The sequence below is a fragment of the Mycteria americana genome, chromosome 3, assembly GCF_035582795.1.
Source record: "Mycteria americana isolate JAX WOST 10 ecotype Jacksonville Zoo and Gardens chromosome 3, USCA_MyAme_1.0, whole genome shotgun sequence".
Classification (NCBI taxonomy): domain Eukaryota; kingdom Metazoa; phylum Chordata; class Aves; order Ciconiiformes; family Ciconiidae; genus Mycteria; species Mycteria americana.
The window spans coordinates 67807997-67829964 of record NC_134367.1 but is presented as its reverse complement, the minus strand read 5'-3'; the positions used below and the strand labels follow the sequence as shown (position 1 = coordinate 67829964).

At 40.4% G+C, this 21968-nt stretch overlaps 1 protein-coding gene across 1 annotated transcript; it reads left to right on the top strand.

Moving 5' to 3' along the window:
• Positions 1–584: 584 nt before the first annotated feature.
• Positions 585–18968, top strand: NMBR (neuromedin B receptor). The gene is made up of 3 exons (XM_075497359.1): positions 585–1000; positions 15834–16182; positions 18567–18968. The coding sequence occupies exons 1-3, from the start codon at positions 585–587 to the stop codon at positions 18966–18968; spliced, it is 1167 nt and encodes a 388-aa protein (XP_075353474.1).
• The last annotated feature ends 3000 nt before the right edge of the window (positions 18969–21968 follow it).

The window sequence follows — 21968 nt, the reverse complement described above, 5'->3', positions numbered from 1 at the left end:
CCTCCCAGCACCAGGTATAAATCGGGGCTGCGGAGTAAGGAGCGGGCTTGGCTGCGCCTCGCCCCGGCTCCGGCTCCGGCGCCCGCAGCCGCGGGGCGAGGAGCAGCACCGGCGCCGCTGGACAGCGCCGCGGCTCCGCGGCAGCGCGGCCCCGGCTCCCGCGGGGCGTCCGCTGCGGCCCCGGCGGGCGCGGGGGGGCGGCCGGGCTGTGCCTCCGCGGCGGCGGGGCCCCGAGGTTGCTCCCGAGGGCGAGAGTTGCTCCCGAGGCTGCTGGCCTGATGGCGGTCGCTGCCCCCGAGGCTGAGGATCTCGCCCTCCCGCCCCCCCCGGGAGAGGGCTTGTCCGAAGAGCCGAAAGGGAGCGGCACGGGATTTTTTATCCACCCTCCCGCCCCCCCCGGCTGCGCCGGCGGACGGTGCTTCCTCGGCATTTCTGAGGGAAGAAAACTCGACAGGGAAAAAGGCGGAGGAAGAAAGGCAGGAGGGAAAGGGGAGAAAGTTTGTTGACTTGCAGAGAGGTGAAGCTTTCCAGTGATTCCCACTGCACTTTGCACTGGAGACCCCCGGTCTGCCTGAAGCTGGAGGATGGAGGCAGAGCTGCCACTCGAGCTCACGGCAATGCCCCTCGGGGGGAATGGGAGCGTCCAGCTGGTGCCAGATACAGCCCTGCTGCCCCCGGCGCAGGGCACGGCCATGTTCATCGTCCGCTGCGTGATCCCTTCGCTTTACCTGCTCATCATCACTGTGGGCTTGCTGGGCAACATCACCCTCATGAAGATCTTCATCTCCAACAGCGCCATGAGGAGCGTGCCCAACATCTTCATCTCCAGCCTCGCCGCCGGCGATCTGCTGCTGCTAGTGACCTGTGTGCCTGTGGATGCCTCCCGGTATTTCTCTGAGGAGTGGCTCTTTGGGGAGGTGGGCTGCAAACTCATCCCTGCCATCCAGCTCACCTCTGTTGGCGTCTCTGTCTTCACCCTCACCGCCCTCAGTGCTGACAGGTAGGAAAGCTCAGCTGCCCATTCTCAGCCCTCTGCAGCTTGGGCTAAGGCTAGCTGGAGGTAGCATGAAAGGTAAACACCACTCTGATAAGGTAGCCCTGGTTTGCAATCCCCTCATTCCAACTTGTGAGGTGCCCATACTTCTCCTTCCCTCACTGACTGATGGCGAGTCAGGTACTAACTTAAGTTAAAGGGTTTCTGGAAATGGGTGCACCTGGGCCTCCAACTTCCAGGATGCCAGCTGCAAGAACTGGGTTTAGTCCTGTCTTCTGCACCTCTGGGATGGTCCTGTAACAGCCCATGTATTGAAATCTTATTCATTAGAGGAAGGTTTTAGACCCTAAGTATAATCCATGACAAGCCACAGTGATATGTCAACAGGCAGTGGGCAGTTTAAACCAAGTCAAGCACAGAGAAATTTTTAATAGATTTGTTTCTTTCTGCGGAGAAAGTGTGTGTGTGTATGTGTGTTTGTGCCCTAACAGAAGAGCAAGTTACCAGAGGTGACTGCCAGAACTAGTTCAGCCTCTGGGAATTTGGAGGCACCAAACTGTTCTATTGTAATTCTCAGTCTTAAACCTTTGGTTCAAACTATTCATTTTGGCTTCTTCTGAACTTACAGAAAAGGAAAAAGAAAAAGAAAAAAAGAAAATCCCCCCAAACAAACTAGAAAGTAACACTTCCATCTCCAGTACTTGTCAAATTAGGAAGAAACAAAGAGCTGGACCCCAAGTTTTTCCTCCCAATTAATATAAAAGGGTACTTAAGGGATTTATAGCAACTGGGCGGGTGTTAGACTGTGCTTCAGGCTCTGAAAGACAAAATCTTGCAGTGTAATCGGCAACCTGAAATTAAATGGAATTATCCTTCTTCCCTTACCTAAGCAATTTTTTTTAGCCAGAAATGAAAATGTTTAATTCCTTCTCCATGGGAATTACCCCATTTTCTTTTGTTGGATTTTAAGCTGAACAAATGCATTACGTTGGTGCATGATGTAAAGGCTTTGGTTTAGTAGTTTATCTTCACACTTACACTAACATTTCTTTAAAACTTTTAATACTTTTGTAATAGAGTATAATTATAATTTATTTCTTTTTTTGTAGCCAGTTCAGTAAATCATTTGATTCCACCTGAGAGTAGTCTTCAGTGGCCGTCAATTTCAGTGGTGTTTGAATCAGGACTTAAATAAAATATTTGTGTATAAAGACTTTGCAACTTATGAAAATGGATGATATTTTTGAAGAAGAGCTTGCAAAACATACCTTAAAGTGAACACCTGTAACTCTCTGATTAACTCAGTTAAAGAGTATGTCAAAAACTGTCCTCAGAGAGCCAAGCAAACCTTGCAGTTTTCTTTCTCCTTTATTTTCACTGTGTTATCTTATTTGAAAAGGGAAGAAGTTATTTGCAGAGGAGATCATATCTCTAGTGAAATATAATGTGAGGGAATACTGGTGGTTTAATGTTTAAGGATTCATTAATTTACTTTTTGTATAGCCTTGGAGCATTCATTGTTTGCTTTTTCCATATAATTTTATATCCTTCTTTTAATATCAGTAAAGATTCAAGAAGTAATAATGCTGAATCTGTTTACACTGCATGCATTTAGAATTACACATCCTAGAAAACGGCTACAGACGGTGTGCTGTGACAATATAAGCTCATAATAAATGCATTCCTCCAGCATTTTGGAGTCCACAGTATATACAAATACCAGAAATGGTTATACTAAGAATTTAACAACTCTGTTTCTTTAACCTCTGCAGTTACATTTTCAGTTACTGAGAACAAAAAACATTTCTTTTTCAGTCAGAAGAGCAGCCACTGACTTCAGAGACAGTGGCTTATCTCCAGTGGCTTATCTCCTAGGGGCCCAAGTCATCTCTGAGTGAAGCTGGCTGGACTCTCAATGGAGTTTGGGTTGGACTCAGGTCTACTTTTTTGTACAACAGACACTTGTGTTAAACTAAAGGGGAGGCACTGATGTGGAGGGGTTTTTGTCACACTAATTTGTAGCCAGACCCTAATGTCTGTCATCTTGACTAGATTCGGTTATGGGGAAACTGTATGTGTAATTATGTCATCAGATCAGAAGTGGTGGCATCATCCTGCACCTAAGAGGTGATGAGGAGGTGAGGCCTGGCTGGGAGCAGTGTTATCGCCAGATAGGCAAATCTAGCTTAGGATATTAGCAGCTTGGAAGCAGTAATATCGCTAAAAAGGCTCCATTATAATCCAGTACATATTTAGTCTGGTATACAATGTCTTCTCAGTGACCCCTTCTTTCACAGATAATGCTCAAAGTACATTTTAATATATGATCATTAAAGCCTTTCCTGCTTTTTACTCCCTGTTACCACAGGACTGTATAGAACTCCAGACATTGATTACACTAAGGAACAGATTTATAAATATTTAGTGTTCTTCACAGTGTGCCTGCGTGAATTAGGGTAAGGGAGGTTGTCTTGGTTTCCACAGTGTAATTAGCACTTACTGTTTATGTGGAAATTCTGCATGGCAAATTACACGTATGTGATACATTTAACAACACTGGCTACAGAAGCAATAAACTCTGAAAGATCGTTGCCTACAAACTGAAACTATAAGGAGAAAAAAGTAGTATTCATTGCATATATATCTTTTCTAAACTTGCTTTATTTCATATGGCTTTTTGTCACAGAAGTCTTTCTCAGCACCACCAGTGCTTTCAGTGGGGCAAAGGTGCACCTTCTGTCTGGAAGCTTCATTATCTAGTAATGAGATTATTTGGTTTTTGGTTTGGGTTTTTTCTGTGTACAAACATGATATGTAATTTGTAACAGTGCTTCCCAGACTTCCCTAGAGCACACTTTCAGATTGGAATTGGCAGCACATAGCAGATCTGCCCAAAGTCGCCCATCCCAGGAATAGCAGCTGGTCCCATCAAACAGCCCTTCCCACCCTTGAGCTCCTGTGGGTCTGGCTGCCAGGGGTGGGTGGTGGTGCCCTGCTGTGGCCCCACACATTTTGGGGCAGAGGGGGGTGGGAGGTCAGTGGCGGTGGTGGGGATGGTGGCAGCAGAGACGATGCAGCGGTGGCACTGGCGTTGCAGAGTGTTGACATCAGACGAGGGTGCAGTTTCCCTCTCCTCTGGGGTGCAGAAGGCAGCAGTGCTGCTGAGCCAGCCATCCCCTCTCACCGCCACGCAGGAGATGTGCAGGGGCAGCACCCCTGCCCCTCATGGCCACTGCTCCTCTTGATTTTCCTCTATTGCAGAGAAGCCAGACCAACTCTAGAAACCTTAATATTTCTCTGGTTTAAAAAAAAACAAGGAAAAAACAGGAGGTGGATTACAGAAAGAGAAAACCTAATAATTACAGTGGATGACAAATGGCAAAAAGGAAGGGATTGAGGGACAAAAATGTACAAAACAAAAAAAAAATAGGGAAACGAAGGGGCCATAGGGAAGAAGACCTCCAATATCACTCAGCACACTCTGAAAGTGGCCACAGAGCTGGTGCGTGATGGCCAGGGGTGCACTTCCTAGAGGTGTGGATGGACAAGGAAATAAAAATGGGTCCCTTGTCTAGCTTGCTTCTTCAGGGGCCATAGACTGCAGTTTTGGCCAGGGCTAATGGATGTTGACTTGGTGTGGTCTCCCAGGTCTCCCAGGACTTGGTGTGGTGTTGGATAAAGAGTGTAAAAATAAAGAGGTGAAAGGAGAAGCGTAGCCAGGAGAACTGCAGCATGGCACACATGAAGAAAAGATGTGCCATCATCTCCTCACTGCAAAAAGGGCAGAAGCCAGGGATAAATCTGGTTTGAACTATGCCTGACTTGAACAATCCTATGAACTTGTTCACTGCTTCAGGGAGTGTTTTTCCAATTTGTGTCCACGGTGGGCCAGTTAGCCCAGAGTGCAAACTGGGCCCATGGGGCTTCTCACCCTCTTCTCAGGGCCGTTTTGTGCCTGGGAAGGACTCTAGGGTAAGGAAGTAGAGCACAAGTACAGAAAGATCTTTCCAAGATGCCTTTCAGAGCTGGAGGGCTGGATGATGCATAAACCTTGGTGTGGAGAGGTGGCCGGAGAAGCTCAGGGGGCAGCAGATTGAGTGAGTGCTACAGTGTGCACCTCTGGCCATCACTGCATTATTGTGTATGCTGATGAAAAGCAATTGTATCCAAAAAATGCCAAGAGACCTGTGGTGAAGAGACTTTGAAGGAATAAATGGCAGCTCCTTACAACAGCTTTAGATTTGTCCCACACAGTCTTTCCTTTTCTCTTTGGCTGTCATTTAATGCCTCATTTTTTATGTGATCTGTAAAAATAGGATTAAATTTAATTCTGCTACTTTTTCTAGATTGAATTTTCTTTTTAATGAAGGGTTTAAATGTGTTAGCTCACATACAGTCCTGCTGCACTCTAACGAAGACAGTGAAGCTGAACAGTGGAGCAACTGGCCCTACTGCAATTGAAATAGCCTCTTCTTTGTATTCTTCCTAAAAAGTGTGACAGAAAGACACCTTTGATGAGACACATACTTGATTAACCAGGTAACAAAGTTAATTTTCATTAGTGCCAGGACTCCTTTCCTATATCTTAATAACAAAGGAGTTTGAAAATTGAAATTCATACTTGAATAACTAAATACAGTGCCTGACTGAGATGCTTAAAATGTATCCTATAGATGTGAATAGCTAAACTATTTGATCCTTTTTGTTTGTTTGTTTTATTTCTCTATTTATTTGTTTTAATTTTGGAAGATTGCAATCTCTATTTTTAAAAGTGTAAAGAGACTCAAAAATGTTTTGTGCAAGTTTAGTATCTATGTGCTGACTTCTGACTACAGCTGATGACAAAAGCCATTCTGGCTCAGTTTGGATGCCTACTGTCTCCTACTTTTTGGGGGACTCAGGAAATATTTTGAAGATATTGAGAAGTGTGAAAAGGTGCCCTAGTAACTACTTTAGGATTTTGCATTATAAAATCACTCTTAATAAAAATTTCTTTTTAGTCTTCTTCAGAATTTATTTAAAGTTTCTTTTTTTGTTATGTCAGGTGCTGATTCAGGCTGAAATATAGTGACTGGAGACCTCTAAAATCCTGATTTCTTATTACATGTAGTGGAGCAGGTGAAGCAGGAAAGTGGACATGATTTCCTTTTGAGCTCTAATAGTTGACATTCAGGGACTAAAAAGCCTTGACAAGGAAAGTAGTATTAAATGACATCCTGAAAATTACCTATAATTAACCAAAGAATAAAGAAAAAATAATCAAAGGTAAAATGAAAGACTGAATAAGAGTATAAGATATAAGAGTATGATATAAGAGTATAAGAGTATAAGATATAAGCGTGTCTGTATAAGAGAAAAACAGTGCCTTGACTGTATATAGTAGAAGGGAAAACAAAATTATATGGAACGAGTAGAACTATGAAATCTATATCCCTTAGAAACCCTAACACTTGAGGTAAATGTATTGAATGAATGAGTTACTGAAGTACATTAAAAAAAATGATGGTCCAGATGTTTTTCTCACTGTAGGCTGTAGCATTGTGGTTATAATTGTGTGATAACAGGCAAAGCAAACGAAATCTAAGAGAGTTTGGGCAAGCTTTGTCTCTCACATTTTTTTCAGCTCACCCTTTAATTTATATGTGCAAACTTGTCTGACAAAATAAAGCTTGCCGGAACATCTTTGACGAAACTCTGACATATTTTGTCAGGAGCAATCCTTTTTGTCAAGTTAACCAGTGAAGCCTGTCCTCACCTGTCCCCACCCCAAAATGTTCTAGTTAATTTGTATCCATTCCATACAGCTAAAAGGACTGTGATGGAAAATATTCCAGAAAGAAAAAAAGGGATGGGGAAAAACCCCCATGCAACAATGCAGGAGAAATTTTATATCTGGAGTAGATTAAGGAATTACCTAGTTTAGGGTAAGTTTGTCCAAGTCAGGCAATTCAAGTCAGCTGTTGGAGAAGTTCCTCTTGTGACCATCTTTACACAGCTGAAAATAATTTCCCAGGAAACAAGATTTTCCTCCCAAGTTAGGGAAATTTTTCTGAAGCTTCATACAGACACACGCATCTGTTAAACTCCTGCCTTTGTGCATGTGTCCTGCCTGTGCTCTTCAACTAAACAGCTTAATCCTGAGGATGGCGAAGTGAGAAATGGCTGTGGTGTTTATCCTAGTCACTGCCCAATGCAACGCCTGTGTTGTGCTGGCAGCAGCCAACTTGGCTTTGATTAATGCAAATGCCAGTGTCCGATGGCCTTTTGTGGGTTGCAACCTAAACCCTGAGAAACTATTACAAAACCATTCCTCCTATTTCCCGTTTCTTTGATCAGTTCAGTAAAAGCCTGTGCCTGTGGCAGACAAAATAGCTGCTAAACAGCAGATCCAGCTGAATTTTTACCAAGCAGGCCTGAACATAAATCTTCATACATTTATTTTGTTTGTCTCTCCCCATAACACGGTACACAATTCCCTTATATATTACATTGCAATGGGTTTATCCAAACTGGACTGTTGGAATCCTCAAGTCTGCATTCAACAGGCCCTCAGAAATAATGTCAGAGATCAAATATGCTCTATCAACGCTCTCTCTGGGGAAAAGATTTCACATATTTTCTGTGATGATAAATTTGCTAGAGAATAAATAATAAATATCTTTTATATATGTGCAGAGGGATGGATCTCTCAAACATCCTTCCCAAAAGGGACAATTTCATTCAATCCTGATTTTAAATAGTTTAATTATAGAAGACCTGGTGTATTTCTCATATGAGTTTTGCTGCAGGACCATTCTTCCAAACTATATATTCCTAGTGCGGAATTCTTTTTGTCTTTTTTATATGTACTAATGAAACAAGGCATATGCTGTCACAATCCCTGTGTACCTCCACTAGTAATTTCTAAATCCATGCTGCGATTCAGTCCAATTTGACAGTGTGATTACAAATAGCAAGTTCTTACAAGTTCATGAAATTTGTGGAAGGTAAGAGGAAACGTACTATGGTGTCCACTGAAGAGAAGTGTGTTTTGGAATTAACTTGGCACAACTTGTCAGATGTCAGAGAAAATAACCAAGAGACAAACAATCCATACAAACCTTGCCATAATTAGTTCTGCTGCATGTAGATTTAATTGTGTATTTCCAGCTTTGTATGAGCATATGTACAAATAAAATTGTGGTGTATGAATATGAAAGAAATGGATTATTCTGATCTATTATCATTCTATCTGATATGATTCTCTTTTGTCCTTCACATGACTATACCAAATATTGTTTCATTTTTTCCAACTAATTTTCACGGTATTTTTTTTAACGTAGTGTCATGTTTGTGCTTTGGCTCCAAGTTTGTTTGATTGTTTGTATTTTAAGGATTGCTATACATTTTCCTCTGTGATTTTTTTAATGTTCCTTTTTTTTACTATGGTGTGTACTTGGTTTTTTTCCATCTACATTGATTTAAATGCAAAATTACAACAGAAGTTGCAAATGAAATTGACCTGGAAACAAGTTTAAATGTGATAGAGTGGAGCCTTCCAAATGATGATACTAGAGCAAATAAATGAAGTTGCAGCTTTCTGAATTTAGAAATTAGAGATTTGGGATCTCAATTCTCAAATGGTAAAATCTAAGTCTGTTCCAGATACATTAAAAGAGGTTTGGTTATTTAATTCTTCCTGGCTTGTAACGTTTCTGAAAATCATCTGACCATGTCATGTTCTTCTCAATAATTATGTTATCTGCCATGGCATGGACTTTTACTGAATCCGTCAAGGGAGCGGGAGGAGTGATTTTGTAACAGCAACAGTTTTATAGATGTAAACTGGCACTGAGCATATTTTACACTCAGGATTTCTGCTTCCAGGCATTTTAGTTTCTGTAACTGATATTTTTATTGACCTACTGCTCCAGCAGTGATGATTCTTCGAGATCTTCTTCATTCAGGTATGTGTGGATATCATTGCTGGGAGTCATGCAGTAAGCATATGGTGGATATGCAGATAAACATGCATCTCATCTCATCAATCTAAAGGCAAGGGTATCAACAGGATTTGGATCATGCCCATTTGGGGAAATGTTTCTCTTTCCTCAAACTCCTTTGACCCTTCGAGATTCAGAATATAAACGCTGAAAGAATAAGACAAGATTAGGTGTGGTTTTCTAAGATTTTTTTTCTTCCAATAGGATTATAGTGAGGAAGAAGTAATATGACTAGATGGAGAACAGAGCACTAGGGGGCAAACCCAAACAGTACGTAAGCTTGTCTAGGCTACCTATTGCAATGCCTATTCTCTAACCTAGGTGTTGACCTTCCCCTCCTCCTGTCCATCCCTCATGAGCAGAATCCAAAATCCATAATTCCGAATTAGTGTTGGAATGAGGTAAATGCTCCAGAAATGCAAAAAAGCCAAGAGAATACACTTGCTAAGCTGCCTTGTACTTCCCAGTGGGAAATGCTAAATCCAGGGGTTTGTATGGTGCAGCCTGGTAAGAATAAGGTTCTCTCCTCATTGATGAAATGTTAATTTTGAGCCACTGTGCAGCAGGTCTGGGCAATGACTCCTGGACACCCTGGCTGAGCGAATGCTCCATTTTGTTCTTGGAGAGGCAGGTACTAGAGCTGCCTTTGCCACAGCTGTTTTGTGAAGGCTTATGACTTCCGTGTGCTCCAGCCATTATTTAAACACAACTTTGAGGTCAGGCTCCTCAGCTTTGCTATGCTTAGTTTCAGGATCCTAATGACGGTTAGATGCAAACTGAGTAGGTCTGGTCAGGGGAGCTCCTGGCATGCTCAGCAGGAGAAATACAGCTACTTGCATAATTTAAAAGTCAAGAAAGAAGGGACACAGTGGGCCGGGGTATGCCAGCCATTGCGTGAGGCTTCTGGGTGGTGTTCTTGGGACCAGACACCTGAAAGTGTGTGTTTTTGCTATGCACGTATGTTCATATGCACATATATACGTGTGTATATATTTATATATATCTATATGCACAAAAACTGACTAAACAGTGCCAAAACATAGGCCTGAGCACTGGAAGTCAACCACTCGTCAAACTGCTACAGCAGCCCATGGTGTGGTTTTGACCTGGGTCAATCAATATTCTCCTAAACATTTTCTAGGCATGATTCAGGATTAAACACAAGCCTAGGGGCCATTACCAGTAGAAGCATAAACTGCCTATGTTGTTTGGATGTGGTGGTCTCATATTGGGAGACTAAAGAGTTTAATGGGTTGGTCATGAGTGTCCAGCCAATGCCACCTGGCCTCTAAGAATAGGCTCTGGCACTGTTTTGTTTGCTAATATAGATGTAGCATAAATTTTTGTTAGATTTGGCTCCTGGTTGCCTTCTCCTTCCTCTTCTCTTCTCTTCTCTTCTCTTCTCTTCTCTTCTCTTCTCTTCTCTTCTCTTCTCTTCTCTTCTCTTCTCTTCTCTTCTCTTCTCTTCTCTTCTCTCTTCTCTTCTTTCACAGTAGAAACTTACAGAAACTGCAACTCTGCTGAAGACATATTTGTCTATCTTAAGGTATGTAAAAATATGTTCACCAGTGACTTAGCATTATCAAACTTAAATATAAATCTGCTGGGAATACTGACATATATGAACTCTTCTGAATAATAGTCAGTGAAACAATTTACTATTACTGCTCTTGGGAGGAGAATTGAACAAATTACTAATGGTACTTTTAAATAGTGCAGTTGTAAGTAAATGGGCTTAGACAAGTAGGACTAAAAAGCCAGATTGCAGGCAGTGAGCTAGCATTGCAATATTTTTACTAGCTTGTAAGAAATATAGTTAGCTAATGTGAAGTGAATAGCATGAGAAAGCAGTTGCAAGAGAAGAAAAAATGAAAGGGAAAGAGAAAATGTATCCTCTCTAACGCTGGGTGGACAGGACAGGTAATATATTTCATGTGGACCACCCCCCCCCCCCCCATCCTAGGAAACTTATGTTTTGATTATTTTTGGGGTGGAGAAATCACCATCCAAAAGACTAAATCAGACTTTTTTTGTTGAAGCATTATTGATAGTTTTTGGCTCAACAGAGCGTATTTCTATAGAGGGGAAAACTTTTTCCACTTAGGAGAATCTTAGGATTTTCCCCCTGAGAAACGCAGAACACATGCCATTGACATTCATTTTAATTGTGTTTACACATGGTCTGCTAGTCTTCATTTCAAACGCTATTCATTATATTCAGCTATCAGACCTCTGAGATGCTCATTCCTGGTGAATGCAGTTTTCTGCACTTAGATAAGCACAGAACAAAAATATTAGTGCTAACTATAAAAAACTTTGAGATATCTACTTTAAATTGCAAGAATTTAAAAGAATAAAATCGAATAAATGTGAATCTCAGGCTGTTTGTGTGTTGCGAAAGAAGTTCCCACAACACTGAACATCAAATTATTCCATGTTGTTTTCAGCTAAATAAATTGTTCTCCTCTTAATGATGCAACTGGAATTAAGACAACAGAACTGCCCATACAAGGAAAAGGGATTTGGTCAAAATTTCATACTACTTCAGTGAAGTGGGCTACAGCTGGACACAATATTAGTATTTTTAACAAATATTGACCATACAGCCATGTTTCCTATTCAGATATATTTATATCCTTTTATATTGTTAGGCTAAATGCTGTCTTTTTGTGTTTGAAATCTTCATGCAGTGACACAACAAAATGCTAACATAGAAATGGTTTTGATAAATGATTCTAGTTTGCAGGAAAATGCAGTACTGTGACACAGCAACATCACTTAAAACAGAAGCTTTATAATAAAGCCAATGATACCAACCCCTCCAGCTCCAGGATTAAAATGCAAATTAAATCAAAGTAGTATGGATCTGCCCTGCCTGAATTAGGTCTCTGCTTGGTTTATGACACTTCATTATTATATTTATTTATTTGCATTGGGATAGCATGTAGGAAACTGGGTGATAAATCAGGGTCCTATTTGTAGTAGGTGCTATATGAACAGGACCAAGAAGAAAGTCCCTGACCTGAAGGGTTTTTGAGTAGAGACACCACAAGTTACAGAAACGAAAGGGCAAGGAAATATTGAGGCAATTCTGGTTAGAATGGTAGGCTATAATCATAGTCCAGTGGCTGCCTAAATATTGTCTAGTTGTTTTGGTTTTTCTTTTTAATTTGTTTTTGAAGGGCATCACAACAAAGTACTCTAGAAAAAGACATAGCACTGCAATGGAGGGACAGCTTAGGACTAATCATGAAGCAGCTTCTTTTGAAGTCAAGTGTGTGGGAGGGGAATAGCATTGTGGTCCCAGCAGAGACAGGAGTAGAGCTTCCCATACTAACTGGAAGCTCAGAAATACCTTTGCAAAGGCCTTTGAAAACAAACATGGGGAGGAGTAGTTAAGCTATACTGGAGTTTAGAAGGTAGCAACATGTCTTAACTCTGGAGGAAGAGGTTATTCTTTCTTTCCTCATTTTTTTGGGGTTGTGTGGAAGGGAGGAGATTGCTTTATAATGCAAATACACTATACAAATAAAACCAATATCTACAGAATGGGCAAGTTTGTGCTTGTGTCTTCTGGCAGAAACCACAGCTCCAAAGAAAGGAAGCTTACTATAAAAGTATTTCCTGAGTTGGGATGCCTTTGTCAGCAGCAATAATGATAGAGGATGTAGGAAGACAGGATTTACATGAAGGCTTTTAATTAAAACCAAATGCATATTTATAATTATTTCCTGATCTTCATGGCAACCTATAATTTTCTTTTTTCATCAGTGAAGTAAAGGAAAAGATGGATTTTGCTTACTAATTTGACTAAATAATTTGCACCCTTATCCTGATTTACCAGAGTTGTTTTATTGATAGAAAATATGCACTTTGTAATGTGAATGGTTGGTGGTATATTTTAGCCTTACACTAGTTTTATACAAAGGAAGAGGCGGGGTATTCATTTTGGGAACACTTGAATTTCACTCAGTTTACATTTGATTTCATCTGTAACCTGTCTCTTTCTACTCTGTATCTTTTCAGAGATATAAACAAGATGACAGATTTTGTAAAGCACATAGTGCCTTTTCCTTCCCGTTGACACCGAGTACTGTGCAGGGCTGAGTCCTAGGAAGAAGAGTGCCATCTGAAATAGCAAGTAGAATTTTGATAGGATTGAAGAAGAAGTTTTTTTGGGCTGAACCCAGCTGTTTTTGTGAAAAAGGGCAGTCTGCCCCAATGCGTTCCAACTTGGAGTCAGGGGAAGGCATGCTATTTCCTGAAACAGCAATATATGCCAAGGCACAAGTATATGCCACATTTTCTGCTAATGCAAAGGCTTCTGAAAAGGTCTCCTGTTTAGCTATTAACCGGACCAAATGCTGCTAAAACAATTAATTGTACACGGTCACTGTCTTGGGGGACAGGACTGTGGTCAAAATAGTTGCAGTGGGAAAAGAGAGAGAATAAAACCCTGTAGTATGAAACATGATTTTTATCCAGCGTCCTTCCCCTGCCCCAAAGTCCCCAAACCAGCTCTTCCCCACCAATGTAAAGTTTTAAAGAAATGAGCAGATGTAAGGACTTGACGTCACCTCAGTTGAATGAAATGAAATAGAAGGTCTGTCTTTATGTAATGAAATCAAGGCAAACAGCAATAGGAAGCAAATTCTTGAATAATAAGGTCACAGTTTGTGCTGGGGAACATTCATGCTTTGTGCAGAAGCTTCTGTCCTTCCCATGGCAGTATAAAGGATTTCTTTACACCTTGATGTCCAGGGAGTTTCTGATTGTGTGTTAGAAAAAATGGTAAATGTAAATTAGCAGAGACGATTTACTGAGTTTAATTTTCTACTCTGTAATAAGGGTGAAGACACAGTAAAAATCCTCTCTTTGAATTCAGAGAGGATATGAACATAATTAGCCATTATTTTTAATTATTTAGTGCTAAGACAATTTATCACAGTCCTGAGAAAGAGGACTCCAAGGCACATTTTGACTCAAATATTCTCTGAAGAAAAAATTTGCTAGGGTACCAAGACAGTGCTCTGCTCCAGATGTTTTCATGGCACAGCCATTTCCACTGATGGTTTCCAGCAAACTGACAACTTGCTGCATGGGGATATAGCTTTTATCTGCAGTTTCTCAAACATCTGCTCAATGTTTTGAGGGGTTATGACGTACCTGTCAGGACCTGCAAATCAGCCATAAAGGGTATTTGGGATCACAACTCCATTTCTCAGCATTCCCTTCAGCAACTATGTTATATTTAGCCATAACCTAACCCTGGCTATGTATTTAGACACCTGTTCATACCCATACATATTTATATTTGTATATGCATGTATATGTATCTATATGCACGGATAAGGAGTTTTATCACCAAGTAGAGACATCTAAGTTACAGTTCTCACTCTAAGCTCATTGTATAGCTAACAGAGAAAAATAAGCACCTCAGAGGGTGATTTAATGCACCTAAAATCTGATTAATCCTTTGAAAATACATCTCCACTGACTAGAAAGACCTTAACATGAATAAAGTTATGTACCTGGAGTATGAATCTCTCCTGACTCTCTTCTACCTGTTAAACTTTTATTTAGATGTTAAAGAAAAATAATTTTTCCATTTCTCAAAACTTCTGCAATTTCAAAAAAACCCCTCACCCATCCCAAATCAAATGAAAACTAGAAACAAAAAATTGAAGAAGGAAAAAAAAAAAGCGCATCAGATAAAGCAGCCTTCCAAATTACCACAGCTTAGACAAACTGAAATGTTTTGTTCAATGTTTGGTTTTTAATAAAGACATTAAAACATAATTTACTTACATTTTGAAAATAAATGTTTTCAAAATAAACTAAAAATCAAAGCAAAATTAAGGTATCCTTGAAATATTTTTATCAAAGTGTATTTGGCCTTCTAAACCTGACCTTTTCTTGTGGTAAGGTTCACTTTGTATCACCTTCTGCAACATTTTTTTTTTTAATAAAAGAATTCCTGACCAGAGTCTACTTCTATTCATTTATTTTACTTTGCTGTAGTGTGATACTTCCATTCTCTGCAACACTTCTTGTTTTCATTGTAATGGTTATGAAATTATCAATTCTGCAAAGGTTTATATGTAATCATATATTATGAGACAGTTTCCCACAACACGGTATAGAGCAGCAGCCTCCAGTTGTTTATGTGGAAATGTTTACTTTCTTTAAGAGTTTAATACTTCTGCACAGGCCGTTGGGAGTCATTCCTGCCTGACTTTATGAAGATGCTTATATTCCAGGCATTACAGCCAGAACAGTATATCTGTGTGCAGATAGGCGCTGGGGGGGAAAGGCAAGAGCCCCCACAGCAGCGGTTGTTTCTGGTCTGGCAAGAGGTGATAAATGCTGATTACTGTCCCGCGCTCCCAGGGGGCTGGTGGAGTCTGGGAGTGGGAAAGCCGTGGTGGCAGGCAGGAGGGAGTCCTCGGCTGCGGGGGCCGAGGAAGGAACCAGACTCTAGTATACAGGTGCTGGTATGAGAGTGAGGTGGAAGTATGGAGGTAGGACGTGCATTTGTGGATTTGCTGGGAGGATTTGGGGAAAGAAAGAGTGGAGTCGTGGCTGCTTCTGTGCTTTCACCAGGCTGGCACAGCATGGGCACCTACAGCCACAGGCTGTATCCAGGGCTCCTTTTGCCACCTCTGGTGGATATATATGCAGATGAAGCTAGAGATTTAGAGAATGCAAATTTAAGAAAAACTACAAACCCGTTGACATTTCAAATAAGAACAAAATATGACATTGATTTAATGAAAGAGATGAAGTGGCCTTATGGATCACATGTTGAATTTGAAAAGATAGCTTTTAATTTGCATCTGCATTTTGATCAATTTCAGGTACAAAGCAATTGTAAATCCCATGGACATCCAGACCTCCAGTGCAGTGCTATGGACCTGTGTTAAAGCCATTGCCATCTGGGTAATCTCCATGCTCCTAGCAGTTCCTGAAGTGGTGTTCTCTCAACTGGCCCACATCAATGACACGAATAATGCCACTTTCACAGCATGCATACCATACCCCATGACGGATGATATGCACCCGAAGATCCATTCTGTGCTCATTTTCCTTGTGTATTTCCTTATCCCTCTTACCATTATTAGTATTTACTACTATCATATTGCAAAGAGTTTAATAAAAAGTGCTCACAACATCCCTGGAGAATACAGTGAGCACTCCAAAAGACAGGTAAGCAATTTGCTTTTTACATGCTGATGAAAGATTTGTATGCTGTATACACTTATAAATGAAAGTACAGGAGCTATAACATCCAAATTGTTGGATTTTGCAGAGGATTAGTTCAGTTTCCACATGCACGAACTAAGCCGAGGATTATCTGAAAAATCTCCTTGTTTTCACAATTACTCAGGATTAAGCCCAGTATGTAAATGAATATGAGCAAGGAAAAATATAAATTCAATGCCATCAATGCATATTCCTAACAAGAAATAGGATTGGTATATGTGTTTGTATGTGTCGTTAGTGTAACCATTACTTGTATTCTTACTGAGGAACAATGTTTTTGTGTTAATGCTAATGGCTTCACCCATCTCTATAGGCAGCCATTTTGGGAAGAAATCTTACATGAACTTTTTTGAGAATTCTCCCTGTTTTATTTGTGCTTGGAAACGAAAAAACTGACATAAGCATGGAAAATTTTTCTTAGGGGATCTAAGGTTCTTCTCAGACCAAGGAGTGCTGAAAGTATGAACACAGAGCATGAAGTGATTCTTTTTTGGCTGTCTCAGTAGACCTTTCTTGGATACAATCCTGCACTCGCACTTTTCTAATACCCTTTCTGTTATAGATGCTATAAAACTTTCGGTATAGGTTCTGTATACCTTTGAGACAAAGCATTTCAAAATGCTGGACAAAGCCAGCTTCCCTGTAAGGCACAGGAAGCAATAAGATAGCAACAGGCTGTTCATTAGCAGGAACAGTTATATATACAAACAGCTTTTGCAGTGAAAGTGCCTCAACCACTTTACAAAAGCGTTAGTATTGATAGACAAAAATACTTATGCCCATTAAAATAATTTGGAAGGTTTTTCTCTGCCAATATTTTAGAAAATACCTTTACACTCACTGAAATCTCTTTGCATATATAGCATATACATAGTCTTTTAAAAAGAAAGACCACATTCCCTCATGTCCTTTTTGCTCAGCATTTCATTTCTACTCTAGCCTGTTTCTTGTCAAAAACGCATTCATATTAGCACTTCATGTATTATTTTATTTTCCTGTGAAATATAGAGAGCCTTTGGCTGAACCCTCAGGATGGAAACAATATTTAATTTATATCACATTTCTGAACCCACATGTATTTTCAAAGTAAGAACATATTTTTTCATTCTACTTAGTTTTTTTCTTTTTGTCAATCTATGAGGCTCAGAAGAATAGAAAATTCTAGTGTACTTACGTATCTCCCAGCAAGAGGAAGTAAATTCAGACTATTGCGATCAACTCACGTTTCTTTAGGCCACAGCACAGGAGTGTAATATTCACCCTATACCTCTCTGCATTTTAGTCTGCCTTTGCAATCTGTCTGAGTGCAAATCCTACCAAATTGGAATGGTAGTTTTCCCATCTTTTGTGAATACCTCACTGTTTTTTGTTTAGATGGAGCCAAGAAAACTTACAGATTTATTTCACAGATTTTGAGACCCCATCAGAATAAATTCAGTTGAACTTTTCAGGATAAAATTGATAGAAAATTGAGCAAAGCCAGAAAACTTTCCTGCCTCTGCAAAACTTTGGTACCTGACATACATAATAAATCTTTTGGGAGGAATATGTAGAAAGTTTCTGCCTCCCTTTGGTGCCTTCTGCCTGGCCAGTTTCCCTCCCTCTCAGTTTGGAACCTCTGTGTAGGCTGTTTCCTGTCAACTTTTCAGCCACTCTCAGTATCTACATTGTAATCCAATTATACTTTAGCGCTGCAATTAAGGTACATTTCTTTCATGTCGTTATTGAAGATTAACTGAACCTTTCACCTTGCCCTGGCATTAAGGTGCTTCAGACTGTGCAATGCAGTTTTGGTGGTTTGCCTAGGAGAGAGGTGCAAGCTGAGGCCTTTCAGGCAAAATAATGGGATGTAAGTACCATTGTATAGCTAACACCCTAGCAATGGCTCTACATTTCGCTCACAATGTCTCTACGTTTCAAAGCCAGTGGTTTCTAAATAGCTTTCTAACTAAAGCTAAGTTTCAAGCCAAGCACTGAGATCTCATCAGAAAAGGTTGTGTTTCATAGCATCCTTTGGTGCGTGCTTTCAGGTTAAAAGCCAATGTTTACTTGGGCCATGAATGACTCTTGCTGCGTATATCATATAGAAAGAGCAGCCTTCTGTAACTGCAAACAGCTAGGTTTACTGGCACTGAAAGTAAACTGAAAGTGGGAAAGGAAAGTAAATGAGATAGAAAAAGTAATTCAGCCCCTGAAGGAAGCATTTTTACTGGCCTTACTCGTGATAGTTGTTAATATAAAGCAAAATGCTACATGTTTTAATTAAGTCTGTTATGTGGAGTAGTTCTATTCGTTGTTTTTCATTTGGGTTCTCTTCATCTTTTTAGATGGAAACTCGGAAACGTCTGGCAAAAATTGTTCTAGTTTTTGTTGGCTTCTTTGCTATCTGCTGGTTTCCTAACCACGTGCTATACATGTACCGATCTTTTAATTACAATGAGATTGATCCATCGACAGGACATATGGTTGTTACCTTAGTGGCCCGAGTGCTAAGCTTCTGCAACTCTTGTGTCAACCCATTTGCACTGTATTTTCTCAGTGAGAGTTTTAGAAGACATTTCAACAACCAGCTTCGCTGCAGGAGGAAAGTTCAGCAAGAGAGATCTGCCAGCTACTTGCGCAACTCTTCTGCCATTCAAATGACTTCCCTGAAAAGCAATACCAGGAACACAGTGACTAGCATGACACAACTGAATGGGCACAACTTGAAACAAGAAATGTCATTATGATTTAATAGGTGTGATTTTTGACTGTGGAACAAATTTGAAGTTTTTCTTTGCCGTTTGTAACTTTCTTTTGGCTCTCGTATGCTTAGGCTGTCTGAGTCCTCAGCACAGAGGTTCTGTTAAAGTCTGGCCAATCTGAGGTTATTTCACACCCAGTCTTACTAGATAGAAGTGAAGAGTACGTTTTACTGCGAAAACAAAACTGGCTTCATATTGTACTTTAAAAGAGATGCTAATATATATTTAACGTATAAGAAAAAATAATGAATATTAGTGTAGCTGATCTAACGTTGCTTTAAAAAACATCAATTTTCTGATCTGAAAAATATGTATTTTTAACTGAATATTGATCCAGGCTTATGTTTTACTGTAATAGATTTTGCATGATTTTAGCTGTGCTGTGTGTACAAGGATTGCTCATTAAGACTGGTAGGCATTTTTTGAACCAATTAAGGAGTCATTGCAATGCATAGATTCTAGTTTCAGATAAAAAAAATATTCAAGTATCGAGTGCCAGATCTTTACCTCATTTAAATCCACCTTGTTTTTTCACTTCGGCAGACATACAGATGAGAATTTACAATTTTGGGGATTCTGTTTGCTGTTGAGGTCAGAAGTTTATCTGCCAAAATTACATTCTTTTTGTGATTAACATCTTGAAAGGAAAATGTTGTGTGCAACGTGCAGGTTTTCTAGAACTCAGTGTCTGAAAGCTCATTTCTCTGATTTGTTAAGTCTGTGACATCATTGGCTTAGGGTGTCTACATGCTTTGTATTTGCTACTACTAACTGATCTTGCTGATATCAGTACGCAGCTAAGAAGGATGCTAAGTGTAATGGGATGGCTGAACATTCAAAGAGGTAAAGTTCTGAGTGGCTTTTTCAAAGAGGGTCTGTGGCAAGGCTTCCTACAGCTCAGAGCAGTCTCAGACTGCAGAACCCAGATTACTGGCAGATAAAACCAAACTGAAGGATGCCCTGCAGGAACACACCTAACATACTCTGATCACTAGTGATCATGCAGCCCATGGGACCAGACAAGCTCCAGACTGAAATAACCCCCAAGTGATGAAACGTGGGTAGCTGGTGTTGGTTGCTCAGTACCAGCTGTTTGCTGCCTAGATCTACTCCTCTTGCACACACTGTTTACCAGTCTAAACAAAGCCCAAGTACTGTTGAAAATCTCAGCTTTAAAAGACACTTTTTCTTTTCCTGAAGGCCCTTGTGCATAAACAGTCAATGCACTTCTGAAAATCCTAGCTGGGCTGCCTAAAAGAAGGCTTTTCAAATGTTTTTTGTGAGTCATCCCAGTGCCGTGGACGATGCACAGGTCTTTGTCAGTATTCCCAGGAGGACATTTTCAAGGTACATGGTCAGTGCAGATCTGGGATTAAAACAGCAGGGAACGGTGGGTGAGGCTGTAGTTACCAATTACCATCCTGTCCAGAATAAATTTGCTAGGAGGCCTTACTGCTCTCTCTTTTCATTCACGCTCCTCTGCTGGGGATACCTTATGCAAGGCTTGCAAAGCTGCCCTTCAGACCACAAGCAAGCAAGCAGTTTAGCTTTAAAACACCTCTTTTTTTTTTTTTACTCTTTATTCTTTACCTTTTTTCTTTTTTCTTTTTTAAAATCAGTTCACATGTCAACACAGGTAGTCGAATAGACACAATGACTGAAGCTTGTTGCTGCAAAAACTCATGTAAGGCTAACCATATAAGTTTCTAACCTGTCTCTTGCTGAAAGAGCTGATGTGGAGGAGCGGATTCCCCCCTTATACAGCTGCATGCTGGCTGACTAATAACCATTTGCCAAGCCAGGTGGGAGATTAGCTGGGGCAGGGTCTGTTCTGGGTCTGAGCTCCAGAGAGGAGATGCTCACAATGTCCTTCTTAGGAGAAGGGTCAGCAGTGGCAGACAATGGCACCTTGTGGAAGTAGATTTTATGGCCAGTTCATGAGCCAAATGTAATTTTAAATAGCTTTTTCTTTCAAATTGAGTGGAACTGCTCCAGCACAGATCTATCTCTGTCACAACACTGTAGCCTGTACTTCTGCAGTGACTTCTCTAAGGTGAACAATAGGAAGTACACTAGAAATTTAGTTTGGATTTCCGAATTAGTCTTACAATTTCAAAAGCTGAAGCACTAATACAGTGTAGCAGCTTATAGTTCCTTTTGTCCTTATTAATGCACTTGCGGTTAATTTAGTTCTATTTGTAACTCTGTGGAACCAGCTAAAGTTCAAAATTTCTTTCCCAATTCCTGTACCTTCAAGGCTAGTTATCCTCCGACTCCAATTTTTAAAGCAACAAGAAGGTACATTGATGTAATCCGTACATAATTTTAGCTAATTACCTGAAAAAAATCCCCAGCTGTTAGCACGCAACAGAGAAAGTAACAGATTGAAGGTCTGAATGTCAACCAGCGTGGTCCATCTGGTGAGACCTATAGTATGTAATGGAGTTAAAGCTGTGTGCAGCATTCAAATGACAAAATTTATGAAGTTCAGTGTGGACCAGCTCCATACTGCCTGCCCTAGCTGACTGCAGTGGCCCTGTGGCTTCAGTGGCTCCTTGGAAGACTTTACACAAAAGAGCAGATTGACATGATCTTGTAAATCTGTCTGTAATAGTTTAGGAAATTGTCATCCATAACTTCCTAACACTGCCTCGTCCTCCTTTTTCTCCCATTTCACCTCTTCTCTCTCTTAATTCCATGTGAGCCCGCATGTTCTCGGAACTCCTCTTTAATTTTATGCCACTAATTCTTCCTGGCTGCCAGCCAGAGGTTTGGATTCCTCTGCTCTGATCAGTCTTGAATAATTTTTACTCCGGGATATTTTACACCCACAAACCACAAAAGCTTAAAGCCTTCCTTTCTCAGTTCTCAATGGTGATCATTTACTGTGATCAAGTTTCCCTTTTATTTCTGCATTATTTTTTTTCTGGTTCCCTGCTTCTCATTTTGTTTGGCAATCTCTCCACACAGCATAACATTTCATAC

Excerpts from the sequence above, each read along its gene's own strand:
- NMBR (XM_075497359.1), top strand. The coding sequence starts at position 585 with ATGGAGGCAGAGCTGCCACTCGAGCTCACGGCAATGCCCCTCGGGGGG. Across the intron at positions 1,001-15,833 it reads ACCGCCCTCAGTGCTGACAG|GTACAAAGCAATTGTAAATC; the intron begins GTAGGAAAGCTC and ends GATCAATTTCAG. Across the intron at positions 16,183-18,566 it reads GTGAGCACTCCAAAAGACAG|ATGGAAACTCGGAAACGTCT; the intron begins GTAAGCAATTTG and ends TCATCTTTTTAG.